This window comes from Camelina sativa, chromosome 11 (assembly GCF_030686135.1).
Source record: "Camelina sativa cultivar CO46 ecotype springtype chromosome 11, ASM3068613v1".
Lineage (NCBI taxonomy): Eukaryota > Viridiplantae > Streptophyta > Magnoliopsida > Brassicales > Brassicaceae > Camelina > Camelina sativa.
In genome coordinates, this window is record NC_141890.1 from 23,707,711 (window position 1) to 23,734,198 (window position 26,488).

Consider the following 26,488-nt stretch of genomic DNA (forward strand, 5'->3'; position numbering starts at 1 on the left):
TAACTCGGATTTGAACTAGAACCAGCGACTTGTCGAGTATTGCTCTTTCTCTTAAGTTGTTCCTCAATCAGAATCGCCTTGTGCAACATCTCTTCCAAGTCCTAATAGGTCTGCAACTCCATTTGATCTTGAATATTTCTGGCCAATCCTCCTAGAAACCTTGCCATAGTTGCATCTACTTCTTCTTCAATATCAGCTTTAATCATAAGAGACTCCATCTCATGGAAGTAATCCTCTACACTCTTGCTGCCTTGACTTAGACGTCTCAATTTCTGATGCAACTCTTTGTTGTAGTGGCTGGGCACAAACCTCTTTCTCATAAAAGCTTTTAACTCATCCCATGTGTCAACAGGCTGGACTCGTCGGCGCATCCTACTAGTAACCAGTTGAGCCCACCAATTGATCGCATAATCACAAAACTCGGTAGCAGCTACTTGAACCTTCTTGCGGTCTGAATAGTCTTGACATCTAAAGACGAACTCCATTTTCGTTTCCCACTCCAAGTAAGCATCTAGATCATTCTTTCCATAGAATGGTGGTATTTTCAGTTTGATCCCTCTTAAATCATCATCATTTCTCCCTCTAGCCTCTCTGTTTCGTCTTGGACGCCTTTGACCCTCACTAGACGAATTGCCTCTTTGGCTGTAGTAGTCTTCCTCTTCATTTCTGTTACGCCTAGGTCGATCTCTTCCCCTCCGATCATGTTCTCCTTCAAGCTGTTGTTGAGCTCTTTCAATCTGCTGGTGCATAGCCTCCATTTCAGTGCAAAACAACTGAGTAAAATGCCCCTTCAAAGCCTGCATTTGGATAGGCGAAAGACCTGCCACTTGTTCTCTTCTTGGGTTGTTGTTTCCGGAGTTATCACCTTCATTAGAAGACATTTTTCCCTGCAAAACAAGTTCGTAAAACAAAAATCTCACAAGTGTTTCCTACAAGTGTTTCACTCAATTTCTCAAAATGTCCTCACAATAGTGGTTTTCTCCAAGGTTCCAATAGAACTAATCCCACTCAACTCAATTAGATACCAAAGTGTTCCAGTAACTTGTTACCCAAACAGAAGAATTAGAATGGAATGGATCGATGGAAAGAAATATATTAGAAAAGGTTTTTTTTTTTTTTTTTTTTTTTTTTTTTTTTTTTTTTTGTAAGAAAAGAACCTGTTCTTCCTTTTTTTTGTTTTTTTTGATGAATAGAACGGGTTCTTCCTCTTTTTTTCTCTTTTTTTTCTTTTTTTTTTTTTTTACAAAACGGATGACAAAATTAAATAAAAAGATAGAAAATGAAAAAGATAGAAGGTGAAAGAAAGAAGATGAAAAGATAAAAAATGAAAGAAAGAAGATGAAAAGATGGATAGATTTTGATTAGAAGAATACCAAAACTCCTTGAGCGGGCTCTGATACCACTTGATGTGATCTTCCCAAGGAATCGACGCTCTAAGGTAGGTAGAATGATAATCCTAGAACTCCGATGGCTCGCGAAGCTGGATGATAAGGCGTGAGATGAACTCAAAAATCCTTATGCCCCAAACTCTCTTAAAACAAACCAAACAAAGCAAGGCGGTGGAACTTTAGATAGAAGCTTCGCGGAGACAGATGACAAGGCGTGAGACGAATCCCGAAAATCCTTGTGCCTTAGACTCTCTTATAATGACTCTTCAATCCTCAGCTAATGAATGGCAACGTCAAGTGCGGCGGAATCACTTGATATACCGAAAACTCTTTGATGTAACCCACCAAGGAGAACTCTTTGATGTAACCCACCAAGGAGAAAGAACAAGTTCCAAAGGAACAAAGGATTTTACCACCCTCAATAAAAGATAAAAGATTTCTTGATTGAATTATTTCTCAAATGAGATTACATGTGTTTATATAGGGATAGAAAACTTGGTCACAAATCCAAGTATTGATTATTCTTGAAACTAAAAACATTAAAGATACTAAGTTGAATGAAGACCTAACTCTTGGTGCATGTTTCCAAAGTGACTCTTGATGCATGTATCTCTTATTTTCGTCACTCTTCTTTGACCACAAAATAAAGTGATTATTTTGGACTTTCTTGGGCTTGTATTAGGTTCAAAGTGGGCTGGACTTGATAGATATCATCCCCAATAGAAATTTACAAGTTCTCTTTGCTCCAAATATCTTCAAATATCAAATGAACTGCTCCAGCAAGCTGTTTGGTCATTGCCCTTGTCATTGGTCCAATTGGTACAAGTATAGCATCCTCAGGAACAAGCTCAGCTTCCACTTGATCATCCTCATTGCTTTCCATTATCATATAAGGTAGTGTATCCCTTGAAACGTTCCCAAGCTTCACTGAACGTTTCATTGTTCTTCTGAACAAAGCTGGAAGTGTCATTTCGCAGCCTTGCGGTTCTGGAGTTGGAGAAGAATTTGGCCAGAAACGCCTTCTTGCACGCTTCCCAAGTGGTGATGGACTCCTTGGGGAGTGATTTCTCCCAGATGTGTGCTTTGTCGCCCAAAGAGAATGGGAAAAGCCTGAGTTTGAATCCATCCTCACTAACTCAATTTATCTTGGTGAGGCTACGGAGCCTATCAAATTCATCCAGATGATCCAATGGGTCCTCCATTGACAATCCATGAAACTTGTTGCTTTGTATCATCTGGATGAGACTACTCTTGATCTCGAAATTGTTGTTCTGGACAGCAGGTGGCACAATTCCATTCCTTCGAGTGTGAGTAGATGGAGCATCCCCTGCTCCTATGTAGGTCCTTGCTTGAGGAGCTGGTGGACCGTTTTGATCGTTCATTGTCTCCTCAATTGTGGGTGGTTGCGGTTGTGGAACTTGTTTTTGACGAAGTAACCTTGGTTTGTCGATGTTGTCGATGAATGGACTCAAGTTGCGGCTACATTTGGATCGTGTTTGCATGCACAAGTAGGTGACCGAGGGTGTACACGAGGGTCAACTCGATCCAGGTAATTGAGTGACGGGTCGGTGGGTACTCGGGTTGTACCTGAAATGCAAAACGAACAAAAACGAAAGCAAACAAGTCAGATCCTGAACCAATGTAGATAAGAGAACTTGATCTAGCAAGTGCTGAAATCCTAAACGTAGCAAAATTAAATTCAACCAAATGGCAACGACGCCAAATTGATAACAGGTTTTTCACCCAGGGTATCAATTCCCTATGCAGTTGTAGTATAAAGGGTTATCAATCCAAATGGTTGTTTATGCTAGCAGGATGGATGCAATTAGAACAATGCAAGTCAAGCCAAGCAATACTTGAGTTTTGTCTAACAATCCTAAAATAATAAAAGAAAAGAATATAAACAAGGAACCACACGGCCTAAGCACTCGATGCAAGCATTCGAGTACATGATCAGGTGGGGTGATTGAGTAAGCAAAGAAGGTATGAACAAATCGAGGGGTTACTCGAAGCAGGTGATCGTGTACCTGTTCGGGTAAGGAATCGAGTGATGAATAGAAATGCAAGCAATTAAAATACGAAAGCTTCTAAGGATGAGGTAATCGAATCCTAAGTAATCCTAACCAGTACAGATGTCTTACATGCCTCAAGCAAATATTTCCTAGACAATGAATCTCTAAAATCTTGTTAAAACACTCTCGTGATAGAAACAATCAACCTTGATCACTCCCCTACCCAACTCTCGTTGGAGAAACATGACCAAGCATGCATTAAGATCTGATTCATTATTGTCAGTAAACCACTTACTCATCTAATCTCTTAGGCTAAGTGAGTAAACCTCTAGCATTGGTTGATTTAAGCATCTCATCTACACCTCCCGGTGGTAAAACACCTTAGATCTAATCTCACCCTCTCGGTTTGTTGACAGCATTAAGAACACCAATCTAGAAGGAAATCTATTTAAACATATACAATCAACTAAGACATCCTAACCGATCAAGAACACAAAATCATCTATCCCATCCCTAGAAACTTTACTACACTACTCGGAAATCATAGCAAGAAACATCAAAGCAAATATAAACGAAAATTGCATTATATTAAACGATAAAGTAGAGGGATAAGAGTACAAGATAGAAATCTAAAGAAATGATAAAAAGTTATGAAATAAAATCTAAAACAAAAGGAAAAATGTTGTAAAACACTTAGTGGACTCCATAGACCGGCCCATTTACTGTCCATGATATGAGGCCCATGTGCGGCCCGTCCTTGTACGGCCCATCGGACATAGGCCCATTGGCCTTGTTCCTTTTTCTAGTCGGTTTTTACTTAAGTCTTTGTACCCTATATATATGTAACCTCGTTGAGACATTATGAATAAGAACAAGAGATTTCAACCTTTGAATCTTCTAGTTTACAACACGTTATCAGCACGATCGTTTCTAAGATCCAGCTGAGCAAAACCCTAAAAACCCTAAAACCCTAACCGCCGCCGTTTATACTTCTCTTTTCACCAAACCCTAAAACCGCCGCCTCCCTTTTCCCTTGTTCGTGGAAGCTCCTGTTCGGCAATCAGTTTGTGTTCAAGGGCAAGCAAGGTTCGTGATCAAAAGTTTTGTTGGAGTTTTGTTCGAGGTTCGTGGTCCGGGGTAAGTTCTGTTCGGGAATCAAGCAAGGTTAAAACCGAGGTCTTTAGCTCCCGGTTCATATCCAGTCAGATCCCAAACGGTGGAAGGTAAACTATGATCAAACCTCCTTAGAACCTATAAAATCGAATTTGGTACTTAATCTATAAGAACCCTAAACATGCAAGTACACAATCGAACAAAGTTTGAATTCCCTAATTCCTAAGACTTAAAATCGGATTGTTTAGGGTTGTTAGATTACTTGTTAAATTGCACCAAAATTATATCAAGCTTGAAATCGGATTGTTTGAAATTGTTTAAAATTGTTGCTTGATTGATTGTTGCATAAGAACCTAGAACTTGAGTTGTTAAATTCGATTGTTAAATCTAATTGTTCTAGGAATATTAAAAATCCGAATATTGCTTGCATCCTTGAAATAATTAATAGAATTTGGCATAGATTTTTCCTGTAAATTTAGGTTGCATAAGAACCCTAAAATCCTAAATTAAAATCGATTTAGGTGGTTGAGAAATTCAAACCCTAAAACTAAAACATTAAATTCGAAATTATTATGTCTAAAATAAATTAGATAACTTCTAAATTAATTATAATCATTATCCTAAAGTTTAGGAAATATTTTGTTGTTATCTAAATTAAGAAAAAGGAAAATTTCTAAAATTATCTAAGAAAAGGAAATTCTAGCAAAAAGGAAATTATTGCATGCCTTAATCTATTTGATTATGTTGTCTTGATTGCATGGAGTTAAACCACGAAATTTAAAGAGAAACAAGGCATGGTTCGGTCTTAAATACAGCATGACCTAAGATTAAATTGATGGCATGGTTCGGTCTTAAATACCGCATGCTAATCGGTTGTCTATTTCTGTTTATGCAGATGGCAAGGTTGAATAACCTAGACTATGCCGTTTTGGATGTCTCTGGAAACAACTACTTAAAGTGGGCATTGGACACCAAGATAAATTTGAAGTCAAAGGACTTGTTTGAATGGATTGAGGAGGATTACGATCCGACCGAAAAGAAAAAGTACAAGGCCATTCAACACATGCGCCATCACCTTGCTGAGAGTCTCAAAGACCAGTACCTCACAATAGAGAATCCTCTTGACCTTTGGACAGAGCTTAAACGCAGATACGAACACCAACAAACGGTGCTCTTTCCGAAGGCTCAATTTGATTGGAAGAACCTAAGGATCCAGGATTACAAATCCATGGATGGGTATAACTCTGAGCTTTTTAGGATTGTCTCACTCCTTAGGTTGTGTGGTACTGAAGTCACGGAGAGAGAGTTGCTAGAGAAGACTTTGTCTACTTTTAGTACTCACAATATAGTACTTCAGCAACAGTACCGTGAAAAAGGTTTCAAAACCTATGGGGACTTAATCTCATGCTTGCTACTAGCTGAGCAGAATAATGAGCTGTTGTTGATGAATAGTGCTATGAGACCTCCCGGTACAACCCCATTACCGGAAGCACACAAGGTTGATGTGGTAAAACAGAATGAGCCTAAACAGCCTAAAGAGCCCAATGAGACCAACTACGTTCACAGAGAAAGACACTATGGCCGTGGCCGTGGTGGCAGAGGACGTGGTGGTCGTTGGGGCCAGACAAGCCGTTTTGATGGTTACGGCCGTGGTGGCCGTGGCCGCGGTGGTAGGGGCTGTGGGTCCTTTAAACCACAAATCAAGGCTAAATCGGTTTGTCACCGATGTGGTATGTCCAACCACTGGGCTAAGAACTGCAGAACGCCTAGACATCTCATTGATGCATATCAAGAGATTTTGAAGAAAAATCCAGAGGCCAACTATGTGCATCTCGATGGTGAAGAAGACTTCGACCATGAGAATGATGATTCACTAGATTTTGAGACTTCCGATTGTTTAAAGGAAGATAACTAATTTTAGTTATGAATTTGGTTTAATTTCTATGCTTTCATGCTTTAATTTTATTCTATGTATTGGATAATTATTTTGGTTTAAATTCAATGATTTTATTTAAATATTTCTTTGCTTATTTTATTAAGTTTAAAATAAAATAAAATAAAATTATTGTCATTATAGAAATGGCTGAGGATATGAGTGTGCTAGTGGTGGACAGTGGATCCAGCCACACAATTTTGAAAGACAAAAGATATTTTATAAACCTCATATTGAAAAATGCCAATGTTAGTACAATTGCGGGTATAGCAAATTTGATTGAAGGCTACGGCCAGGCACACATATTATTGCCTAATGGCACACATATAGAACTATGTGATGCATTGTACTCACCCAGCTCTAAGAGAAGCTTATTGAGCTTTAAAGACATTCTTTTGAATGGTCATTATGTTGAAATAAAGGGTGAAGGAAACAAAGAGTTTTTATATAGTATTGAAATAGTATAAGGACATAAGAAAGTCCTAGAGATTATACCTGCACTAGCCACTGGTTTATACCAAGCTAAGATTGTTATGATAAAGACTAATTTGGCAATGAATAAGATAATTCACTTTATGGCATGACCGGATTGGCCATCCGGGTTCTAACGTGATGCGTAAGCCGATATTAAAATCGAATGGGCACACTCCTATAAGAGAGAAGAGTTATCCCTAAGAATCTCACGTGTGTAGCATCTACACAAGGAAAACTCATTATAAGGCCATCACCAGTAAATGTAATTAAAGAAATTTTCCACTTAAGACTATATGTCTAGATAGTGCTGGTGAACATATAACCCAAGCGTTTAATATTAATGGTATGTCCATGGGGGGAAGTGTGGAACCTCCTATGGAACATGTACATACAGAGAACGGATTAGATATCCTTCATTAAAAACGCATTTAATTCTTGCTTGACCATTACTAATGAGGTCGAAGCTTCTAGTGTCGGCTTGGGGACACACGATATTACATGCAGTAGAGCTTATACGCATCAGGCCATCTAGTGAGAATAAATATTCCTAATTATTAACGGGTCATAAGCCAGACATATCCCATCTAAAATAATATTGTGCCGTTTATATTGCATCATCACAGAAAACTAAGATGGGATCTCAAAGGAGAATGGGAATATATGTTGATATGAGTCTCCCACCATTATAAAGTATCTTGAGCCAACCACAGGAGATTTATTTAAGGCCAGATACGCGGACTGTCAATTTGCAAATCCGAATTCCCTATGTTGGGTGGAGAGACTAGCAAGCTGGTTAAAGAAATAACATGGAATCAAACATCCTTGAATTGGAAAGATCCTTGGACTTTATCCTGTGATGCAGAGGTCCAGAAAATTATACATTTGCAAAAGCTAGCTATACAATTGCCAGATTCCTTTGCTGACCCAAAGAGAGTAACAAAATCGTACATACCAGCTTGTAATGCACCAGTGCGTATTGATGTTCAGAAGGAACACAATAATCAAGTTGCTACAGTGTCTAACCCACGTTTAAAACGAGGTAGACCATTAGGTTCCAAAGATAAGAACCCTCGGAAGTCTAAAGGTGCAAAACAGACCGAGGTTAAGGGAATTAAAGAAAATACAGACATGGCCGCGGCAAGTCCTAAGGTACCAAGTGAGGTTCGGGACGCTGAACCTCAAGGACCTGAAGGTATAGATAATGATGAGATCTCAATAAACTATATAATGTCTGGAATTAAATGGAACCGTAAAGATGTCGACATCGATGATATATTTGCATACAAGGTAGCACTTGAAGTAAATGAGGATCAGAAACTCACGTCTATATTAGAGTGCACTCAAAGTAAAGATTGGCTAAAATGGAAAGAAGCCATTGACGTGGAGTTAAACTCTTTTAAGAAGAGAAATGTGTTTGGTCCGACCTTAAGGACAACACTTGATATAAAACAAGTTGGACATAAGTTGGTCTTTGTAAGGAAGAGAAATGAGAATAATGAAATCGTGAGATAAAGCACGGCTTGTAGCACAAGGATTCTCTCAAAGACCAGTAATAGATTATGAGGAGACTTACTCCCTGTGATGGATGCAACGACTTTAATAAGTCTGGCTATAAAAGAAAAATTGGATTTACGGTTAATGGATGTTAAAACCATTTACTTACATGGTCCACTGGAAAATGAAATTTATATGAGATTACCAGAGGGTATAGAGCTCAATTATAAGAGTGGTTCTCGAGAAAATACTGCATAAGGCTAGACAAATACCTTTATGGACTGAAACAAAGTGGGTGTATATGGTACAATAGATTAAGCAAGTACCTAGCCAAAGAGGGCTATAAAATGATCCCATCAGTCCATGTATTTATAAAGAAGTTTGCAAACAAAGGGTTTGTAATCATAGCAGTGTATATGGATGATTTAAACATCCTTGGAACCCCTGGTTAAATCGCCCAAACAAGTAGAATATTTAAAGAAAGAATTTGAAATGAAAGACCTAGGCAAAAGAAAAAATTCTGTTTGGGGTTACAACTTGAGTACATAAATGATAGAATCCTTGTGCATCAAATGGCATATACAGAAAGGTACTCAAGAAGTTTAATATGGACTAAGATCACCCATTGACTAGCCCAATGGTTGTAAGGAGCATTGATTTGGATAAAGATCCATTGGTCCAAAGAAGGTCAATGAGGAAGTTCTCGGTCCTGAAATGCCATACCTCAGTGCTATAGGAGAATTAATGTTCTTGGCTAGCCACACTAGACAAGACATAAGTTTTGTCGTGAACCTCCTAGCAAGAATTAGTTCTTGTTTAACCCAAAGGCACTAGAGTGAAATTAAGTATTTATTACGTTACCTACAAGGAGCTTTAAATTTGGGTTTATATTATACTAACTATAACAAAGAAGGTTTTAGTTGGTTTTGCTGATGCAGGTTATAAACAAAGAAAGTTTAAGTATGTATGGTTGAGGTTGAAGACTCTACATATCAGGACGGATTGCGGTATGGTCGAAGACAAGGAAGCAACGGTCATACATGAAGACAATACCGCCTGCATCGCACAGCTTAAAGAAGGTTACATCAAGGGAGATCGGACGAAGCACATACTGCCCAAGTTCTTCTTCATACATGAACTACAAAAGGCCGGAGAAGTTCGAGTGGTACAAGTACAGTCATGCGACAACTCAGCCGATCTCTTCACCAAATCATTGCCGACAACAACATTCAGGAAGCTCACGCACCAGATTGGAATGCGGAGACTTAAGGACTTAGAGTGATGCTTGGAACAGGGGGAGCAATGCGTGATGTACTCTTTTTCCTTCACCATGGTTTTGTCCCATTGGGTTTTCCTGGTAAGGTTTTAATGAGGCAGCACCCCCAAGCGTATTGCATCGATCCCTTAGCATCGGCACGGTCATATTGTCCAAGGGGGAGTGTTGTAAAATACTTAGTGGACTCCATAGACCGGCCCATTTACTGTCCATGATATGAGGCCCATGTGCGGCCCGTCCTTGTACGGCCCATCGGACATAGGCCCATTGGCCTTGTTCCTTTTTCTAGTCGGTTTTTACTTAAGTCTTTGTACCCTATATATATGTAACCTCGTTGAGACATTATGAATAAGAACAAGAGATTTCAACCTTTGAATCTTCTAGTTTACAACAAAAAAGTGTTTGATTCGCTCAGTTCTCTCACAAAAGCTCTCGCTCTCTGGTTTGAGGGTATGCGGCGTGCTCGTTTGCGAGGAAGGAGAGGAGGGATTTATATATGGAAACCCCTTTGACCTAACTTCCCAAACCTGCCCGAGGGTCTACTCGATGGGGTACACGAGGATGAGGTTGAGTTAGTCCTAGGGTAGATCTTCGGGTTGGTCTTCATGCTCTTGGATCCTCCTTGATCGTGTTGGGGTTTGGACTTGTTCTTCCAGCTCGATTGCTCCTTCGGGTACATCTTCGAGTTTGTCCTTGTTTTCCCCCATTTTAGGCTCTTAAGCACCTGTTTTCATCCAAAATATCCAAATGCAAAAATGCAGCACCCTAAATGGCCTAAAAGTGAATTCCTACAGTTAATGACCTAAAAATGCTAAGTTAAGGGTATGAATAATGCAAAATATGGACAAAAAGGGATGCTAAAAACATGTAAATTAGAGAGTTATCACTTACAAATATTTTTCTATGCTTTTCACAATTCACCACTCTAGTTCACTTTCTATCTATTGGTAAAGACTTGCAATCCTATTGAGCATCTCTTTCACATTCATTAAAGTGTTTGGTGTGATCTTGCAAATGGAAAATGAATCAAGCTCAATTAGTTTAAGGGAAAGGCTTTTTATAAAGTGGTTGGTAATGGTGGTTTTTGGGTGGTTTACTCTCAAACAAAGAGGAATGCTAGACAACCGTGAAATCTATCTAAGACAGAGAATAATTTGGGCATACAAAGCTTAGCTCTTGATGTTCTACCCACCTAGAAGCTTTTCTACCCTTTTCTCATCTTTCTTATCTTTCTTTCAAACCCAAAAACTCAACCTTATTCAACTTAAACCCTTTTTCTTCTTTACTTATGGTCTTAAACTTTTGAATATCTCTAAGGCTTCACTTTAAACACAAGCTCTCTAGTTTTTAAAAAAACTTCTTTGAACTTCTTTTGATGAACTCCCATTCTCATTAGACTATGCTTTAGCATACTTTTTCTATGAAGCTTTTCTAGGAGACATAAGCTAGACTTTTCTTTCTCTTTTTCTTCTTAAGAGACTTAGAGCTTTTAACCAAACTTAACCTTAAAGATAAATCTTTTCTTTTCTTTTGACCAAGTAATTCCTTCCTTCTTTTTTGTTTTTTTTTTTCTTAATCTCTCTTATTTCCAAAACTTTACCCAAATCAAAGTTCTAACCACCTATTTCTTTCAAAACCAGTCCTATTATCTAGCTATAAAGATTTCAAACCTAGCTAAAACAAGAGCAAGTTCTTTGTCATTCTCAATACTCTCAAGATTTCACAACCTATAACATTATCAAGAAAAGGCTTCACTCAACAAATCAATACAAGGCTTGAAAGAAAAGGTTGGGGTTGAAAGGTATGGCTGGGTTAAACAAAAGAGAGTGGCAAATAGAGATAGTTAACCCAAATTAAAGTTCCATGAGCTAGCATTCATAGTCCATAAGCAAGATAATTTAAAGATCAAATCAAAGCCCAGATAATATAAAGATGCAGCAATGATCAAGCAAGCTTTACACTAGAAGAAAATGCTTTCAAGTAACATAACGCTTTAAGCTTGGACTCTTCATTTTTTTCCCAAAGATTAAACTAGCACCAACGAACTATAAATGAGGGTTGTGGGTTCAATCCTAAGACTCTACTTTTACAAGGCAACTTTATCATTATCCACAATGCAAATGCATACTAAATGCTTCTAGACTCAATCCTAAACACAAGAATGAATATGCAAAGCTACGTGCATTTTTTTTTTGGTTTTAAAATTTTTTCAATTTTTTTTTCTCAAAATATAGCTATTAACAAATGCATGACACTAAAAATGAAAATAAAAAAATGCATGACACTAAAAATGAAAATCAAAACAAAACACAATGTTAGATGGTTAGTTCTTCCCCCAAACTTATCTCACACAGTCTCTGTGTGAGAAAAGCTGGGAAAAAGACTAACAAGAAAAATAAAGATGAAATGGAGAGAAGACTCTATGTACAAGGATTTGGAGTGTACCTCTAGTTCATGGAGAAGTCAAGAGAGTAGGAGGAGTTACTAGTGCATGGTGTTGGAGACTTCTCTGCTATTCTCTTCCTCCTTTGTCTTCTCTCATATGATGAAGCTCTTGATGGATCATAGAAACCAATGGCAGTACTAGCTTTACCATGGACTGAGTGTCTCTCCATCTCATCCTTAACCTCATCTGCTTGTTCCTCTCTTAAGTCCACAAAAACTTTAGGGTTTAGATTTGAGGTACTTGCAATGTCAAGTTTTGCTTCCACATGCTTCAATCTTCTTTGAAGACTTGTCATTCCCTTGACTAACTTCTTGATGTTCTTCCCTTGCCACTTAGCCAAATGCTGGAGAAGGTGGATGTGGGAGTGTGCTTCTTTAAGAGACTTGCTTGTAGTGGCTTCTTCAAATGGTTGGAAATCATACCTAGCACTACCATAAATTGGGCTGGGAGGAGCTGCATGAGAAGTGTCCTCTGCTTGTTTTAACCCCCTCTTTGAAGTTGTTATTGGAATCACTGGCCCATCATCCTTAAAGGAGTACATGAAGTCATCTTTAATTTGGCAGTATATTCCATACTTGACATAAAGGGTTGTGACATCCTTTTGAGGGAGCAGGAGTGTCTTCTTTTGCATGCTTTTGAAAATGTAGCCATAGTATGCATAGAAACCTTTCTCAGTTTGGCCATCCAAATAAGTAGTCTTCTTGAGGTATACTGGATCAAGCCTTGCAATGTCATGGTCAAACTCACCAAGCTCAACTCCTTTTGCTTGCAAAATGGGGGTGACAAGTCCACCCATACTTAGAACAGGGGTCTTATATGTTGTTGTCCAAACCCAACCTTGGTAGTGAAGCATTTGGTGAAGAAAAACAGCAGCAACACAAGTATTTTCAGCATTGGATAATGGAGGATTCTTTTCTTCATAGGTTCTTATGAAAGGTTGTAGCCCTGCTAGAAGACAGCCAAGTTCATTGGCTAGAACTCCTCCAGCTTCCCTTCTTGCAGAAAGAGTGTGAGAGAGAACCTTGTGAGCATATCTCACTGTAGGATGTTGGATGCCTAAGTTCTTAACTTGACCAGCTATGTATCTTCCCATACCAATATCTTGCCAAAAAGAATCATACTCCTTAGGGTTAGTGTTGTATTCTAGCCTTGTTCCTGGTTGAAAACCATAGATAGCTCCCAACTCTCCAAAGGTATCTTATAGTGCTTCCCTTGAACTTTAAACTCAAAATGCCCAAGATCATTATTCTCCTCCAACATCTCATCTTCATAATAAGTCACTGACAAGGATGCAAGGAACTCTCTTGTTGGCTCTACATAGGTGGGGAAAGCCATATTGAAGAACTGTCCTAATCCCAATGTTGTGAAGATAGTTTGCATGTCTTCAAGGAGGCCAGCATTGTGAAGGAATTCATGATCTGGATATCTAGTTGGAGCAAACTTGATCCTCTTAAGGCACTTCATCAGTTGGGAATAGGTAGGCTTCTTCTTGATTGGTTTAATCTGCTTTTCCTTGCCAGCTGGAGGTGGTGGAGAATCAAACTCACTCTCACTCATATCCCTTTCCTCTGAATCATTATCCTCAATCACAAGCTCCTTACTCTTCTTCTTGCTTGCTAGAGTTTTTTGTTTACCAAGTGAACACTTAGACTGAGTTGATTTCTTCTTCTTCTTCTCAACAACCCTTTATACAACTTCCTTTGCCTTAGTTTGTTTTTCTCCAAGTCTCAAGTTGGTTCTACCCATTATTCCTATTAAAAATACAAAAACACTTGAAAAATATTAGTAAGGCTCATTAGGAGCCACAACTTGAATCCATAACAAACAAGTACTAAGTATTTAAGAGATAAATCAGCAAAATTAAACCAAGGAACAAATGTGAACCAACTAAGATACAAACTTCACAATCAAATTCAAAATTACTTCTTAAAAATTTAAGAACTTAATAAACCACCTAACATGATCAATTGGTCTCCAAATCTGCTAGTCTCTTCCAGGACGTTTAATTGAACAATAGACAAGGTAAAAAAACAATAAAACTTAAATTTCTCCAAATTTTTTGATTTTAAGTATTCTCAAGAACCCTAAATGCTCATAAATCAAAAATTTCAAAAATAAACACCAAACATAGCAATTCAAACGAAATTGGGACCAGCTAACATGAATATCAAGCTAAATAACCTAAAATCAATGCATAAATAACTGGCTGGTCGATTCTAGCACATATTGGGTTCAAACCTGAATGAGAGAGAATGAGAGATAGAATGTCTTACCTTGTTGTTGATGAGTAGTGAAACAGAACTAGCAGGTGGGTTAGAAGTAATTAAAAGAGCTTGCAAAACCGAAACTAACACACCAAAAATCTTTGAAAACAATTGAGAGATGGGAGAGATACAAAGATTTTAGTGCTCTAAGGGTTTTAGGAGCCTGAATTCGACAAAGAGAGAAAAGAGAAGAGAGTTTCGGGTTTTTAGGAGGCTGAGAGAAGGAATAAACCGGCCAAAATTGATTTGAAAAGTTGAAAATCAAACCGGTTTACTCGGATTGGACCGAATTAAACCGAGAAGGAGAAGGAGACTTACATGGATGGACTCGATCGGTTGGCTTTTGGCCGATGGTCTTGAACCGATGGCAGCACGTGAGCATGGTTTGGCCGCGTCTCTTCCCGCTGATGCTCACGATCAAAGTCTCCTGTTTTCACTCATCACCCTCCAGCAGCCGTGTTTTGACCGATGGCCTAGACCGCTGGTGCTTCACGCGGCCACGACTTGACCGATGGTCCTGCCCGCTGGTGCACGCGATCAAAATCCCTCGTTTCACTCTTCATCCTCCAGCGGCCGTGTTTTGACCGATCACCATGGCCGATGCACACATTCGGCTCTCACCTGGCCAATGGGCTAGACCGCGGCTATCTCCGGTTCCCTTGGCCAATTAACCTATCTGTTTAAAGACAAATCCACACAAGTCTCCAAACCTTCCCAATGCTCAATACTCAAAAACACAAAACCTAAAACACACATACTAACAGAAAAGTAGAAGATATTTACATAAGGATACCATGGGAATGCCTCCCAAGTGCGCTTGTTTTACGTCTCTAAGCTTGACGTTACCGCACCGCTTAGGCGTCTTGAGGTTCTGAGAGAGAAACAGTTGTTCCCTCCTCAATGAAGTCATTGGCTAAGTAGTGCTTAAACCTCTGTCCATTAACCACAAACTCTTTTCCAGTCTTGTTCAGCAACACCAAGGCTCCATAAGGTCTAACCTCCTTGATCTAGAATGGTCCTGACCAGCGAGACTTGAGCTTTCTCGGGAATAGTTTCAAGCGGGAATTGAACAGCAACACCAAATCTCCTTCCTTGAAAACCCTTAGAAGAATTCTCTTGTCATGGAATGCTTATTTCCTCTCCTTGTAGATCTTTGAACTCTCATAAGCTTCAAGGCGGATTTCCTCTAACTCATTCAATTGTACCAAGCGTTTCTCATGAGCATTCTTGAAATCAAAGTTAAGAAGCTTGACTGCCCACATTGCCTTATACTCTAACTCAACTGGCAAATGACAAGACTTTTCATAGAAAATATTGAATGGAGTGGTTCCAATTGGTGTCTTGTAGGCAGTTCTATATGCCCATAGAGCATCATCCAACTTCGTTGCCCAATCTTTCCTTGTGATACCAACTGTTTTCTCAAGAATTGACTTGATTTCCATGTTTGAAATCTCAACTTGACCACTAGTTTGGGGATGGTAGAGTGTAGCAACCTTATGCTTCACTCCATGCTTCTTAAGAAAACTCTCAAAGACCTTGTTGACAAAGTGTTTTCCTCCATCACTAATGACCACTATTGGAATACCAAACCTTGGAAAAATGATTGTCTTGAACAACTTCAATACTAACTTTGCATCATTGGTAGGACTAGCTATGGCTTCCACCCATTTAGAAACATAATCAACAGCCACAAGTATGTAATTTTTACCATATGAAGAAGGAAATGGTCCCATGAAGTCAATACCCCATACATCAAACACTTCAACCTCTAAGATAGGAGTTTGTGGCATTTCATTCCTCCTGCTGATGTTGCCTTTTCTTTGACATGAATCACACTTGGAGATGATCTCTTGAGTGTCCTTGAACATAGTTGGCCACCACAAACCAGCTTGAAGAATCTTTGTGACTGTCTTGAATGTAGCAAAATGACCTTCATAGGCTGCTCCATGACAAAGTTCTACTAAACCTTCTATCTCTTCTTTTGTAACACATCTTCCATAAATCTTGTCCTTACAAAGAGTATAGAGGTAAGGTGCATCCCAATAGTAGTTGATGATGTCCCTGAAGAACTTTTTCCTATCATAACCAACCAGATTTGGTGGCTCTATTCCACAAGCAAGATAGTTAACAAAATCAGCATACCAAGGACCATTCTCTTCCAACCTCATGACCTCTCCAAGCTTTTTCCAAGTCTCATTGGTCTTGTCAAGGAGTTGAATTGCCATTATCTGCTCTTCAGGAAGTGCATCATTGATTGGAATCTCATTGTCAATCCTTAATCTTGATAGATGATCAGCTACTCCATTCTCAATACCCTTTTTGTCTTTAATCTCCAAATCAAACTCTTGAAGTAACAATATCCATCTCAACAGCCTTGGTTTAGCATCCTTATTTGCTAAAATATGTTTCAATGTTGCATGATCAGTGTGAACAACTACTTTTGAACCCACCAAGTATTGCCTGAACTTTTCAAATGCAAAGACAATGACTAGGAGCTCTTTTTCTGTTGTAGCATACTTGACTTGAGCTTCATCCAAGGTTCTACTTGCATAGTATATAACATGAAGCTTCTTATCTTTTCTTTGACCAAGAACTGCTCCAACTGCATAATCACTAGCATCACACATGATTTCAAATGGCAAATTCCAATCTGGAGCTTGAACTATTGGAGCACTAACCAACTCTTCCTTTATCTTCTTGAAAGCTTGAAGACACTCCTCATTAAACTCAAATTCAACTTCCTTACACAACAATCTTGTAAGAGGTCTAGCAATCTTTGAGAAGTCTTTAATGAACCTTCTATAGAATCCAGCATGGCCCAAAAAGCTTCTTATTCCCTTGACTGAATTTGGTGGTGCTAGATTGGTCATCACATCAATCTTAGCTTTATCAACTTCAATGCCTTTCTCTGAAATCTTATGTCCCAACACAATTCCTTCTTTCAGCATGAAGTGACACTTCTCCCAATTCAAAACCAGATTTGTTTCCTCACACCTCTTTAAGACCCTGCACAATTTAGAAAGACAACCAGAAAAAGAGTCTCCATAGACAGAAAAGTCATCCATGAAAACCTCCACATCATCCTCAATTAGATCAGAAAAAATTGACATCATGCATCTTTGGAAAGTAGCTGGAGCATTACACAATCCAGATGGCATCCTTCTATAAGCAAAAGTACCATAAGGACATGTGAAAGTAGTCTTTTCCTGATCATTGGGATGTATGGGGATTTGAAAGAAACCAGAATAACCATCAAGAAAGCAATAATGAGTATGAATAGCAAGCCTCTCTAACATTTGATCAATAAATGGTAAAGGAAAGTGATCTTTTCTAGATGCAGCATTAAGTCTCCTATAATCAATACACATGCGATGTCCAGTTATAGTTCTAGTAGGAATCAACTCATCTTTATCATTCTTAACAATTGTAACTCCTCCATTCTTTGGCACCACATGTACAGGTGAAACCCATGTACTATCTGATATAGGATATATGATACCAGCATCAAAGAGTTTAAGAATCTCTTTCCTCACCACATCTCTTAAGTTAGGGTTTAACCTTCTGTGGTTCAATGGAAGTCATTGATTCATCATCTAAATGAATCCTATGCATGCAAAGAGTTTCAGAAATGCCTTTAATATCATCAAGTGAATAACCAATAGCTCTCTTATACTTTTTTAATTCACCTAGAAGAGTAACAGTTTCTTGTTCACTAAGTTCTTCATTGATAATGACAGGATAAGTAGAGTTTTTACCTAGAAAAACATACTTTAGCCCGTTAGGGAATGGATTAAGTTCAATCTTGGGTGCCTTAAGCTCACTCCAATCTTCATTTGAGTCCACTTCAACTGAACACACCATTTGCTCTTTTAACTCAAGGAAGCTTCCATCATCACTAGAAGGCTTGTGAGAGTCAAAAATCTTTTCATACCCTTCACTATCTTCCTTTAGTTAACCAAACTCTCCTTGTTTAACTGTCAAGGTGCTTTGGAGCTCATCTTCTATTGCCAATTCCTCCAAAAGCTCATCAGCTAAAGCTTCCATCTTCTCAATGTAGAAAACTTGACCATCAATTGTAGGCTTCCTCATCACTTTGTTGATGTCAAAAGTCAAGGCTTCATTTCCCAAATTCAATTGAATTGTCCCACTCTTCACATCAATCATTGTTCCTGCAGTCCTTAAGAATGGTCTCCCCAAGATGAGTGGATCCTTTGGTTCTTCATCCATTTCAAGCACAACAAAGTCAGTTGGGTCTCAAAATTGCCAATCATCACTGGTAGATCTTCAAGCACTCCAATTGGTGTTCTAACTGACCTATCAGCAAGAACAAGGGTGATCATGCACTTCTTGTAGTGAGTGAAACTAGTCTTTTGGCAACTGATAGAGACATCAAGCTTACACTAGACCCCATATCACATAAACAATGGCTAAAAGATAGAGGTCCCAATGTGCAAGGGAGAGTGAAGCTACCAGGATCTTCAAGCTTCTTTGCTACTACCTTGTTTTGAATGATAGCACCACACTCATGGGTTAAGATTACCATTCCTTGAAGAGCTTTCTTCTTTTCCAATACTGCATCTTTGAGGAACTTGTTGTATGATGGGTTCAGCAAAAATGCATCAATGATTGGCATTGTGATTGCAACATCTTTCATTTGAGCATCAAACATAGCTCTATACTTGTCCACTTGTTGCTTCTTAAATCTACCAGGAAATGGTAGTCTTGGCTCATAAGGTGGAGGCACAAATAGAGTCTCCTTGGCAATCTCTTTACTCTTCTTGAAAACTTCATTAATGGTGTTGTCTTGCTTTGGTTCCTCAACCACTTTACTCTTGCCTTTGTCAACCACAACTTCATCAGCTTCTTTGTATTTACCTAAGTATTTCACTACCAACTCATCATCATCTTCAATCTCAACCACTACCTCCCCTCCTTTAGTCTCAAAGTCCCTATTGAGCTCATTAGTAGGTAGTTGCTTACCACTTCTCAGCATTATTGCATTGATAATTTCCTTTGGGTTTGGTTCAGGTTTTCCTGCTAATGAACCCATTTGTCTTGTTGATGATGAGGAAGCTTGTCCTTGGACTTGTGTTTGCAGTCTCTCAATCTTAGCATTTAACTCACCATAGACATTTTCAACCTTGTGGTGCATGGCCTTCATTTGTGTGGCAAGTTCAATGGCACCTCTTCCTTGTCCTTCAAGGATTTGTCTAAGTAGAGCAGTTGTGTCATCTACTTGACCTTGAGGATGTGGTGTATTCATTTGTTGTTGAGGTTGGGAATAGCTTTGAGATTTGGCTTGGTAATTCCCTTGAGGTTTTGGATGATAATTCCCTTGAGGTTTTGGATGATAGTTGGGTTGGGAAGGAAAACCAGGTGGTTTTTGTGGTGGATAACTCTGATCTTGTGGGTTATCCACATTGGTGCTGCGGTAAGAGAGGTTAGGGTGGTTGTGGTAATTGGGATTGAACTTGTTATACCCTTGGCCACCTACATAGTTGACCTCTTCTTGTCCCTCAACACAAGCATCCATACCTTCTTGATATCCTTGATAGACATCACTCTCTGTAACAAAGTGGACTATCTTTTGATTGGCAAGAATCATCTTATCCATCTTGTCATTCAATGCTTTGATCTCCTTGCGTTGTTTCTCATTCATATCAGTATAGTCCCTTGGAGTTCTATCATAATCCTCTCCATAGTTCCCATCACTTTGAGCAAGATTCTCAACCAACAACATTCCTTGTGCAGCATTTTGACCCAAGAAGTTCACATTGCTTGCTGTATCAAGTAGCATTCTATACTTAGGCAGAACTCCTCTATAGAGTGTACTCAATTGTGACTCCATGGAGAAACCATGATGTGAACATTGAGAGATGTACCCCTTGAATCTTTCCCATGCTTCACAAAAACTCTCATTTCCCTTTTGAGCAAAGCTTGATATCTCATTTCTTAACCTTGATGTTCTTGTAGTAGAGAAGAATTTGGAGAGGGAAGCCTTCTTACATTGATCCCAAGAGGTGATGGTGTTGTGAGGTAGATTCTTCTCCCATATGTGAGCCTTATCACCAAGAGAGAATGGGAAGAGGCGAAGCTTGAAGGCATCTTCAGAGATATCATTGATCTTAACAGTTCCACAAAACCTATCAAATTGATCCAAGTGATCAAGGGGGTCTTCCATTGCCAAACCATGAAATTTTGATCCTTGCACCATGTTGATAAGACTGGCTTTGATCTCAAAGTGATTGTTCTCAACTGGTGGAGCTCTAATACCAGTTTGGTGTCCATTGACATTTGGTGCATCATAAGCTCCAATGAGAGGAGCTTGTCTTGGTACATGGTGAGGAACTTGTTCATCATTGTGCTGGTCATTTCCATTATGATCAGCAGCAGGAGGAGGATTGTTGTCCATAGCTTGCCTTGCTAACCGGCGGTTCTCTTTTTCAAAACGGTGAATGTCTTCAACACGCTCAAATAAATTGGCTTGGCCTTGAATTCTCTTGTTCATACACCTTGCAAAAGAGAATTCAAAACACCAAACCAAACCAAGTAAGTAACAATGTAAAGTAAATGAATAGGCTCAAGCAAAGTTGAAATCCTAATGGTCAAATTGAATGCAAATGGGCAACGACACCAAATTGATGTAGTACTTTTACTTCAATTAAATTATCAATCCACAATTTGCATTAATCAACTCACTAAGAATACACAAAGATGCTTAATCTATTCTTAAACAGGAAAATGTTCTTTTGTCACAATCTTAACTGACAAACTGATTCAAGAAATAAAACAAGACAATTCAAAACAAGCAAAATCAAAGAAACAAAACACAACTAGCAACAAGCTTTAAAAATCAAAATTAATTAAGTGAACCTTGGGCAAGGTTATTGACTTGGGAGATATCTAACCAATCCTAGATGTCTAAGCAACAAACAAAAACAATCCTATGGCTAAGAACACTTATGCAAATCAATCCATTTCCATGATAGAGATTCCTATGCTAATCAAGTGATAATCAACAATTTCCAAAGGCAATCACAAGGCAAGCATGCATTGTAAACAAGTCTAAATACCACTAAGCACCCTAATCATCAATTTCCATTGGTTAGGAATGCAAAGCTCTTGATTAATTTGGTTCAGGAATTTCATTAAACACCTTATGGGCACGGAAATCCGAATGTCTAGATTCAAGCTTGATCAAGGCTATCTAGCATTAATAACACTAATCAAGATAGGAAACACATAAATAAAGCCCTAGACATCAAAGATCAATCATCTATCTCCCTAATCTACCTAGCTTAAAGTTCTAAAAGATCTACTCACTCATGGTTATGATCACACAAAGGTAAAGGTTTGATCTTTGTGAAATCATAATTAGAAATTGTAGAATAGGAGATTTAAATAAGAAATTGCTATTAAAAACTAAGAAGTACTCAATCATTCAGAAAACCAAGAGTAAACAAGCTTAAGAACCCTAAGTGGCTGCTAAACAAAAGATAAGATAAGAGATAAATCTCCCCTTAATAGGGTTAGAGTATTTATAGGAAAGTAGAAGAGAACCCGGGTCAACCCAAAACAAACTGGGTCAAACCCGGTTCAAAAATAAAACAAGTGTGGTGTTGGCTCCAGCGGCCATGGCTTGGCCGCTGGTCCAAACAATCAAATGCATATCCTCTTCACACGGCCACCGTTTGGCTGCTGCTCCAAACGATCATTGCATGTCTACTCTTCCATCGGCCAGTGCTTGGCCGCTGGTCCTGACCGATGATGGTCGTGTATGCTTCCTGATCCCTTGTCACTTCTCCAATTCCACTCCTCTTTGCCTCTTTGCATCAAAACAAGTCCAAATGCTCCAAATGTGTTGAGATTACTCCAAGAACCTGAGAGATAACACACTAGATGCAAATGCTCCTAAAACAACCTAGAATGACAAGATTATGCAACAAAACTATGCAAAAACAAGGCTTAAAACCCAACAAAAACACAAGATATCAGTTTACAAATAAGGTGATTAGAGTTTAGATTTTACAATGAAAATGAAATTATATGTCGGTTTGGATTTACGAATGAAGTGGTTAGGGGGGAATTGCTTTTTTTAGACATTTATTTGGTCTTGAATGCAAAAGTAGACCCCATATTCGATATTTGAGAAACATAACCACCAAGGGTACTGAAATTATAGTTGACTCTCTTACGACCAAACAAAAAACAGAAGCCGAAATGACAGATGTAACCCGAAGAAGTCTGCAACAGATTTCTTTAAGGTGGATTACAAATTGATGTCAACAAGAAGACATAAAAAGACGTCTACTCCTGCATTGAAATAAAATAAATTTACATATAAACGAGTCAAATCAAAAAAGAAAAAAAGGTTGAGTAGGCTAAAATTATTTGATTTAGGGTTTGCTTAAGTAGACTTCTCCGTAAACTATTAGTGGTTGACTGTTATGTCATCAACCATTAATATTATATTATCTTAATTTCACTGATAATTTAATCAAACCGATAGTTGAACCTAACCGTATGCGTACCGATTCCTTGATTTTAACCTAACCGGATAATTTAACCATATATATACTTCTCTATGTAAGTCAACCCTAGTTTTTTATGTGATCTCTCTCTCTCTCTCCAAAATTTCTCTCTCAAAAATTATGATATTGTTGCTCTCGAAAATTCAGCCACTTATACCCACAAAAATTTCGTGGCTTGCAAAGATAAATATGAAAACCCTAGATTCTCTTTTATTTTACTTGCGTCTCTCTCAAATATATCTCGGCTCTCCAAAAAAAAAAAAATAGATCTAAAAACAGATGTGTCTCAACTCCAATCTATACTCTTTTTTCTCTCTTGTTTTTTTCATTGAAGACGTTCTGCAAATGTGATTGGCCTTTATTCATATTCAAATCTAATCCCAAAGGTTTTGTTTTCATATCTACCTACCTAATCTAAGTTTTTAGTTTTATGTTGGTTGAATTTGGGTTCTACATGGGTTTTCTTATGTGGATCTGAGAATTGTTATTGGGTAGTCCCTTGGAAAAAGTTTAGTTCTTTCTTTTTCGAGTTTGATTTCAACTTTTATTTGGATTTTTATGATTTAATTGCTTGAAATCAGATTTTTTACCAAAGCTTGTTCTTGTCTTTAATTTTACAGGTGGAGGAGAAGATTAAACAGGAGGTGGTGGAGGCCGAGGTGGAAGCGATGAAGTGGCAATTGAGAAGAATGAAGAAGAGACGGAGAAGAAGCTGATTTTGTGTGCAGAGTCGTTAGGATATGTGATGGGGGTGATGGGCGGTGGAGCAGTGATGGTGGAAGAGAATTATCCAGAATATATTTGTAAATAATTGAGATTTTAATTTGTTTTTTTTAACTGAAATCATTCACGGTTGGGTAATTCTTAGAAAGTTTCTATATCACTTCACTTCATACATATAATTGTAGAATTCTATATTTTTAGAAATTTTTGTCCCTATGTCAAAGAAACTCGTTCATCGTCGTTAACGATGTATTAATTTGGTTGATTAGATTTATTTGCAGTTTAAAGTACTGTTTAGTTTTCCATGAAGAAGTCTTCCTGATAAGTCTTCAGCATAATCATTACAAAATTAAATTGATTTGATTGATTTGCAGACGGTTCAGTTTCTCATGCAGAAGTCTTCTTGAGAAGTCTTCAGCATAATCATTACAAATATTAAATTGATTTGATTGATTTGCAGACGGTTCAGTTTCCCTTGCAGAAGTCTGCCAGAGAAGTCGTCGATATAAACATCACAAAGTTTAAATTGATTTAATTGATTTGACGTTAGTTGGTGGTAATTTCTTTTTGTTTAATTGGCCGATAAGCGCGAAAGTCTGTAATTAATAGGCGGGATCCGGGTTTAATCGGTTTCTCTATATTTTTCTGGTACTGTTTCAAATAAACCGGAATTAGTTTTCTAAAACCGGGATTATTATAATTATTATAATTTTACTCATATTATAACAACTATAATTATCTCTAATTATGTCTTGCTCATATTCTTGTCATCAATCTCTTCCTCTTATCTCTTCGGCTTATCTCTTCAACCATGCTGCTTCATCTTCGCCGCCGTTTCATCTTCGAACTAAAAAATCAAAAAAAATTCTTTATATATTTTCAATTAAAGATGTTTTCAATTATACAGACTTCACACAGAACTCCAACACGTTGACTTTCAAAATAAGTCTAAGTTAATGACCTAACTGCCTAAGAAAACCAAAAACTTGATTACTCCATATGTATAATATATAATCATGTCAAAAACATACAAAGGCAAGTACATATAATATATCAAAGAATACAACAAGAAAAATCTTAAAAATTATTCACCAATTTGCAATAAATTGGTTTTCAAATTTTGCCGATTTCATGTTGATGTCAAACGAGTAGACATCAACAAGCCGCTATGCAGAGAAAATAACTCGAAGTCTACTTTGTGGTCTATTTTTGCAATTACAATTTAACAAAGCAGACTGCAAACGAAGTCTACTAGGTTAGTTGATTACTTTTGTGGTCTTCCTTTGTTAATTTTTTTTGTTAGTTTTGCAATTAAATTCATAAAATAGAGTTGACTTCAAAGGAAAGTTTAACAAGTTAATTTCGATTTCAGTCTACTATGACTATTTTTGCAATTGACCAAACCATTGACTTTGCTGTAGACTTCTAGTTACACAGAAGACTTCATCTATCCGTCAACTAAAAAAAGTAGACTTCGTCGTGGTTAGTTTTGCAATTGACCAAGTTTGAATTTCCCCAAGTAAACTTCAAACGAAGTCTCCAGACACGTTGACTTTGTTTGCAATCTGCCGTGATCATTTTTGGGGTTGACCAATATTTTAATTATTTAATTAGTAGACTTCTTTTGCAGTCAACTAATTTATTTTAAATCAATAATATTCCGGTCAATGTTTTTATATTTTGGTCAACCCCAAAAATAGCCAAAATAGAAGTCTACTCTTTTATTATGGTAAGAAGACTTCGTCCGGCAGTCGTAACTAAAAAGTCAAGAATTTGGTCAATTGCAAAAATACACCTTAGTAGACTGCAAACGAAGTATCCAACGGAAAGATTATAATGCAGTCTGAACCATATTTTTTTGTTTTCAAATGAAATTAAGGAGACTGAAATTTCAGTCTACGGGCTCAAAATTTGATAAATTTTTAATTGCAAAACTGACCACATAGTAGACTTTACATGATATTATGACAGTTGGACTAACAAATGAAGTCTAATTTCGCAAAAAAATCGAGGAAAATCACGAAATCGACCGGAAAATAATTTTATCAGTGGTTGTTTCGCAATGTCAAGCACCAAGGACGTCGTCTTTAGTCACCACGGAAGAAACCCAGCACCAATTTAATCTTTATCCAAGGATCACGATATATAATAAGATGAACACACTTGCAAATTTTCTTGGACTAAAATGGAGAAGAGATGGAAGAAAATGAAGTTCTCATAGCATTGGATGTTATTTAAGCTCACAAATTCGGGTTGTTGAAGCATTAAGAGCTTCAAATTTGGTTGTTCATGGTTGTTGGAAAATTGATGGCGGTGGCACAACCGTAAATAAAAGAAGAAGATGAGGATATAGATGTAAATAAACATTTTCGCAAGAAATTCAAATAAATCAAAAATAATGGTATTTTTGTGAATACAATGAACACATAAGGATTTAATTGGGAGAAAGTGGCAAATGTTGGAGAGAGAAAAAGAGATGGTTAGTTTTGCAAATGACTCAAGTTAGGAGTCTAGTTTTGCAAGCACCTCGTGGTTAGGGTTAAGATTTTACAATTAAAACGAAATTATATGTTGGTTTGGGTTTACAAATGAGGTGGTTAGGGTTTAGATTTTACAATTAAAACGAAATTATATGTCGGTTTGGGTTTACAAATGAGATGGTTAGGCTTTAGATTTTATAATTAGAACGAAATTATATGTTGTTTGGGTTTACAAATGAGATGGTAAGAATTTATATTTTACAATTAGAATGAAATTATATATCGGTTTGGATTTATAAAAAAGCGGTTTAAACTTTTAATTTTATAATAATGGATACAAATTTTATTTCATTA

General features: G+C 37.7%; 1 protein-coding gene, 1 non-coding gene and 2 pseudogenes across 2 annotated transcripts; 3 read left to right on the forward strand and 1 right to left on the reverse strand.

Annotated features, from left to right (window-relative positions):
* Positions 1–2,277: 2,277 nt before the first annotated feature.
* LOC147934292 (small nucleolar RNA R71) lies at positions 2,278–2,361 on the forward strand (annotated as a pseudogene).
* A 3,047-nt stretch (positions 2,362–5,408) lies between these two features.
* Positions 5,409–6,428, forward strand: LOC147934293 (uncharacterized). Its single transcript, XM_087472574.1, has one exon. The coding sequence runs from the start codon at positions 5,409–5,411 to the stop codon at positions 6,426–6,428; it is 1,020 nt and encodes a 339-aa protein (XP_087328700.1).
* Positions 6,429–15,254: 8,826 nt separating this feature from the next.
* LOC104728173 (uncharacterized) lies at positions 15,255–20,908 on the reverse strand (annotated as a pseudogene).
* On the forward strand, positions 20,253–20,359 carry LOC147934294 (small nucleolar RNA R71). The gene has a single exon (XR_015573309.1). It is a non-coding gene; the product is annotated as a small nucleolar RNA R71 (small nucleolar RNA).
* Positions 20,909–26,488: the final 5,580 nt, after the last annotated feature.

Coding starts and splice junctions, on each gene's coding strand:
- LOC147934293 (XM_087472574.1), top strand. CDS start 5,409: ATGGCAAGGTTGAATAACCTAGACTATGCCGTTTTGGATGTCTCTGGA.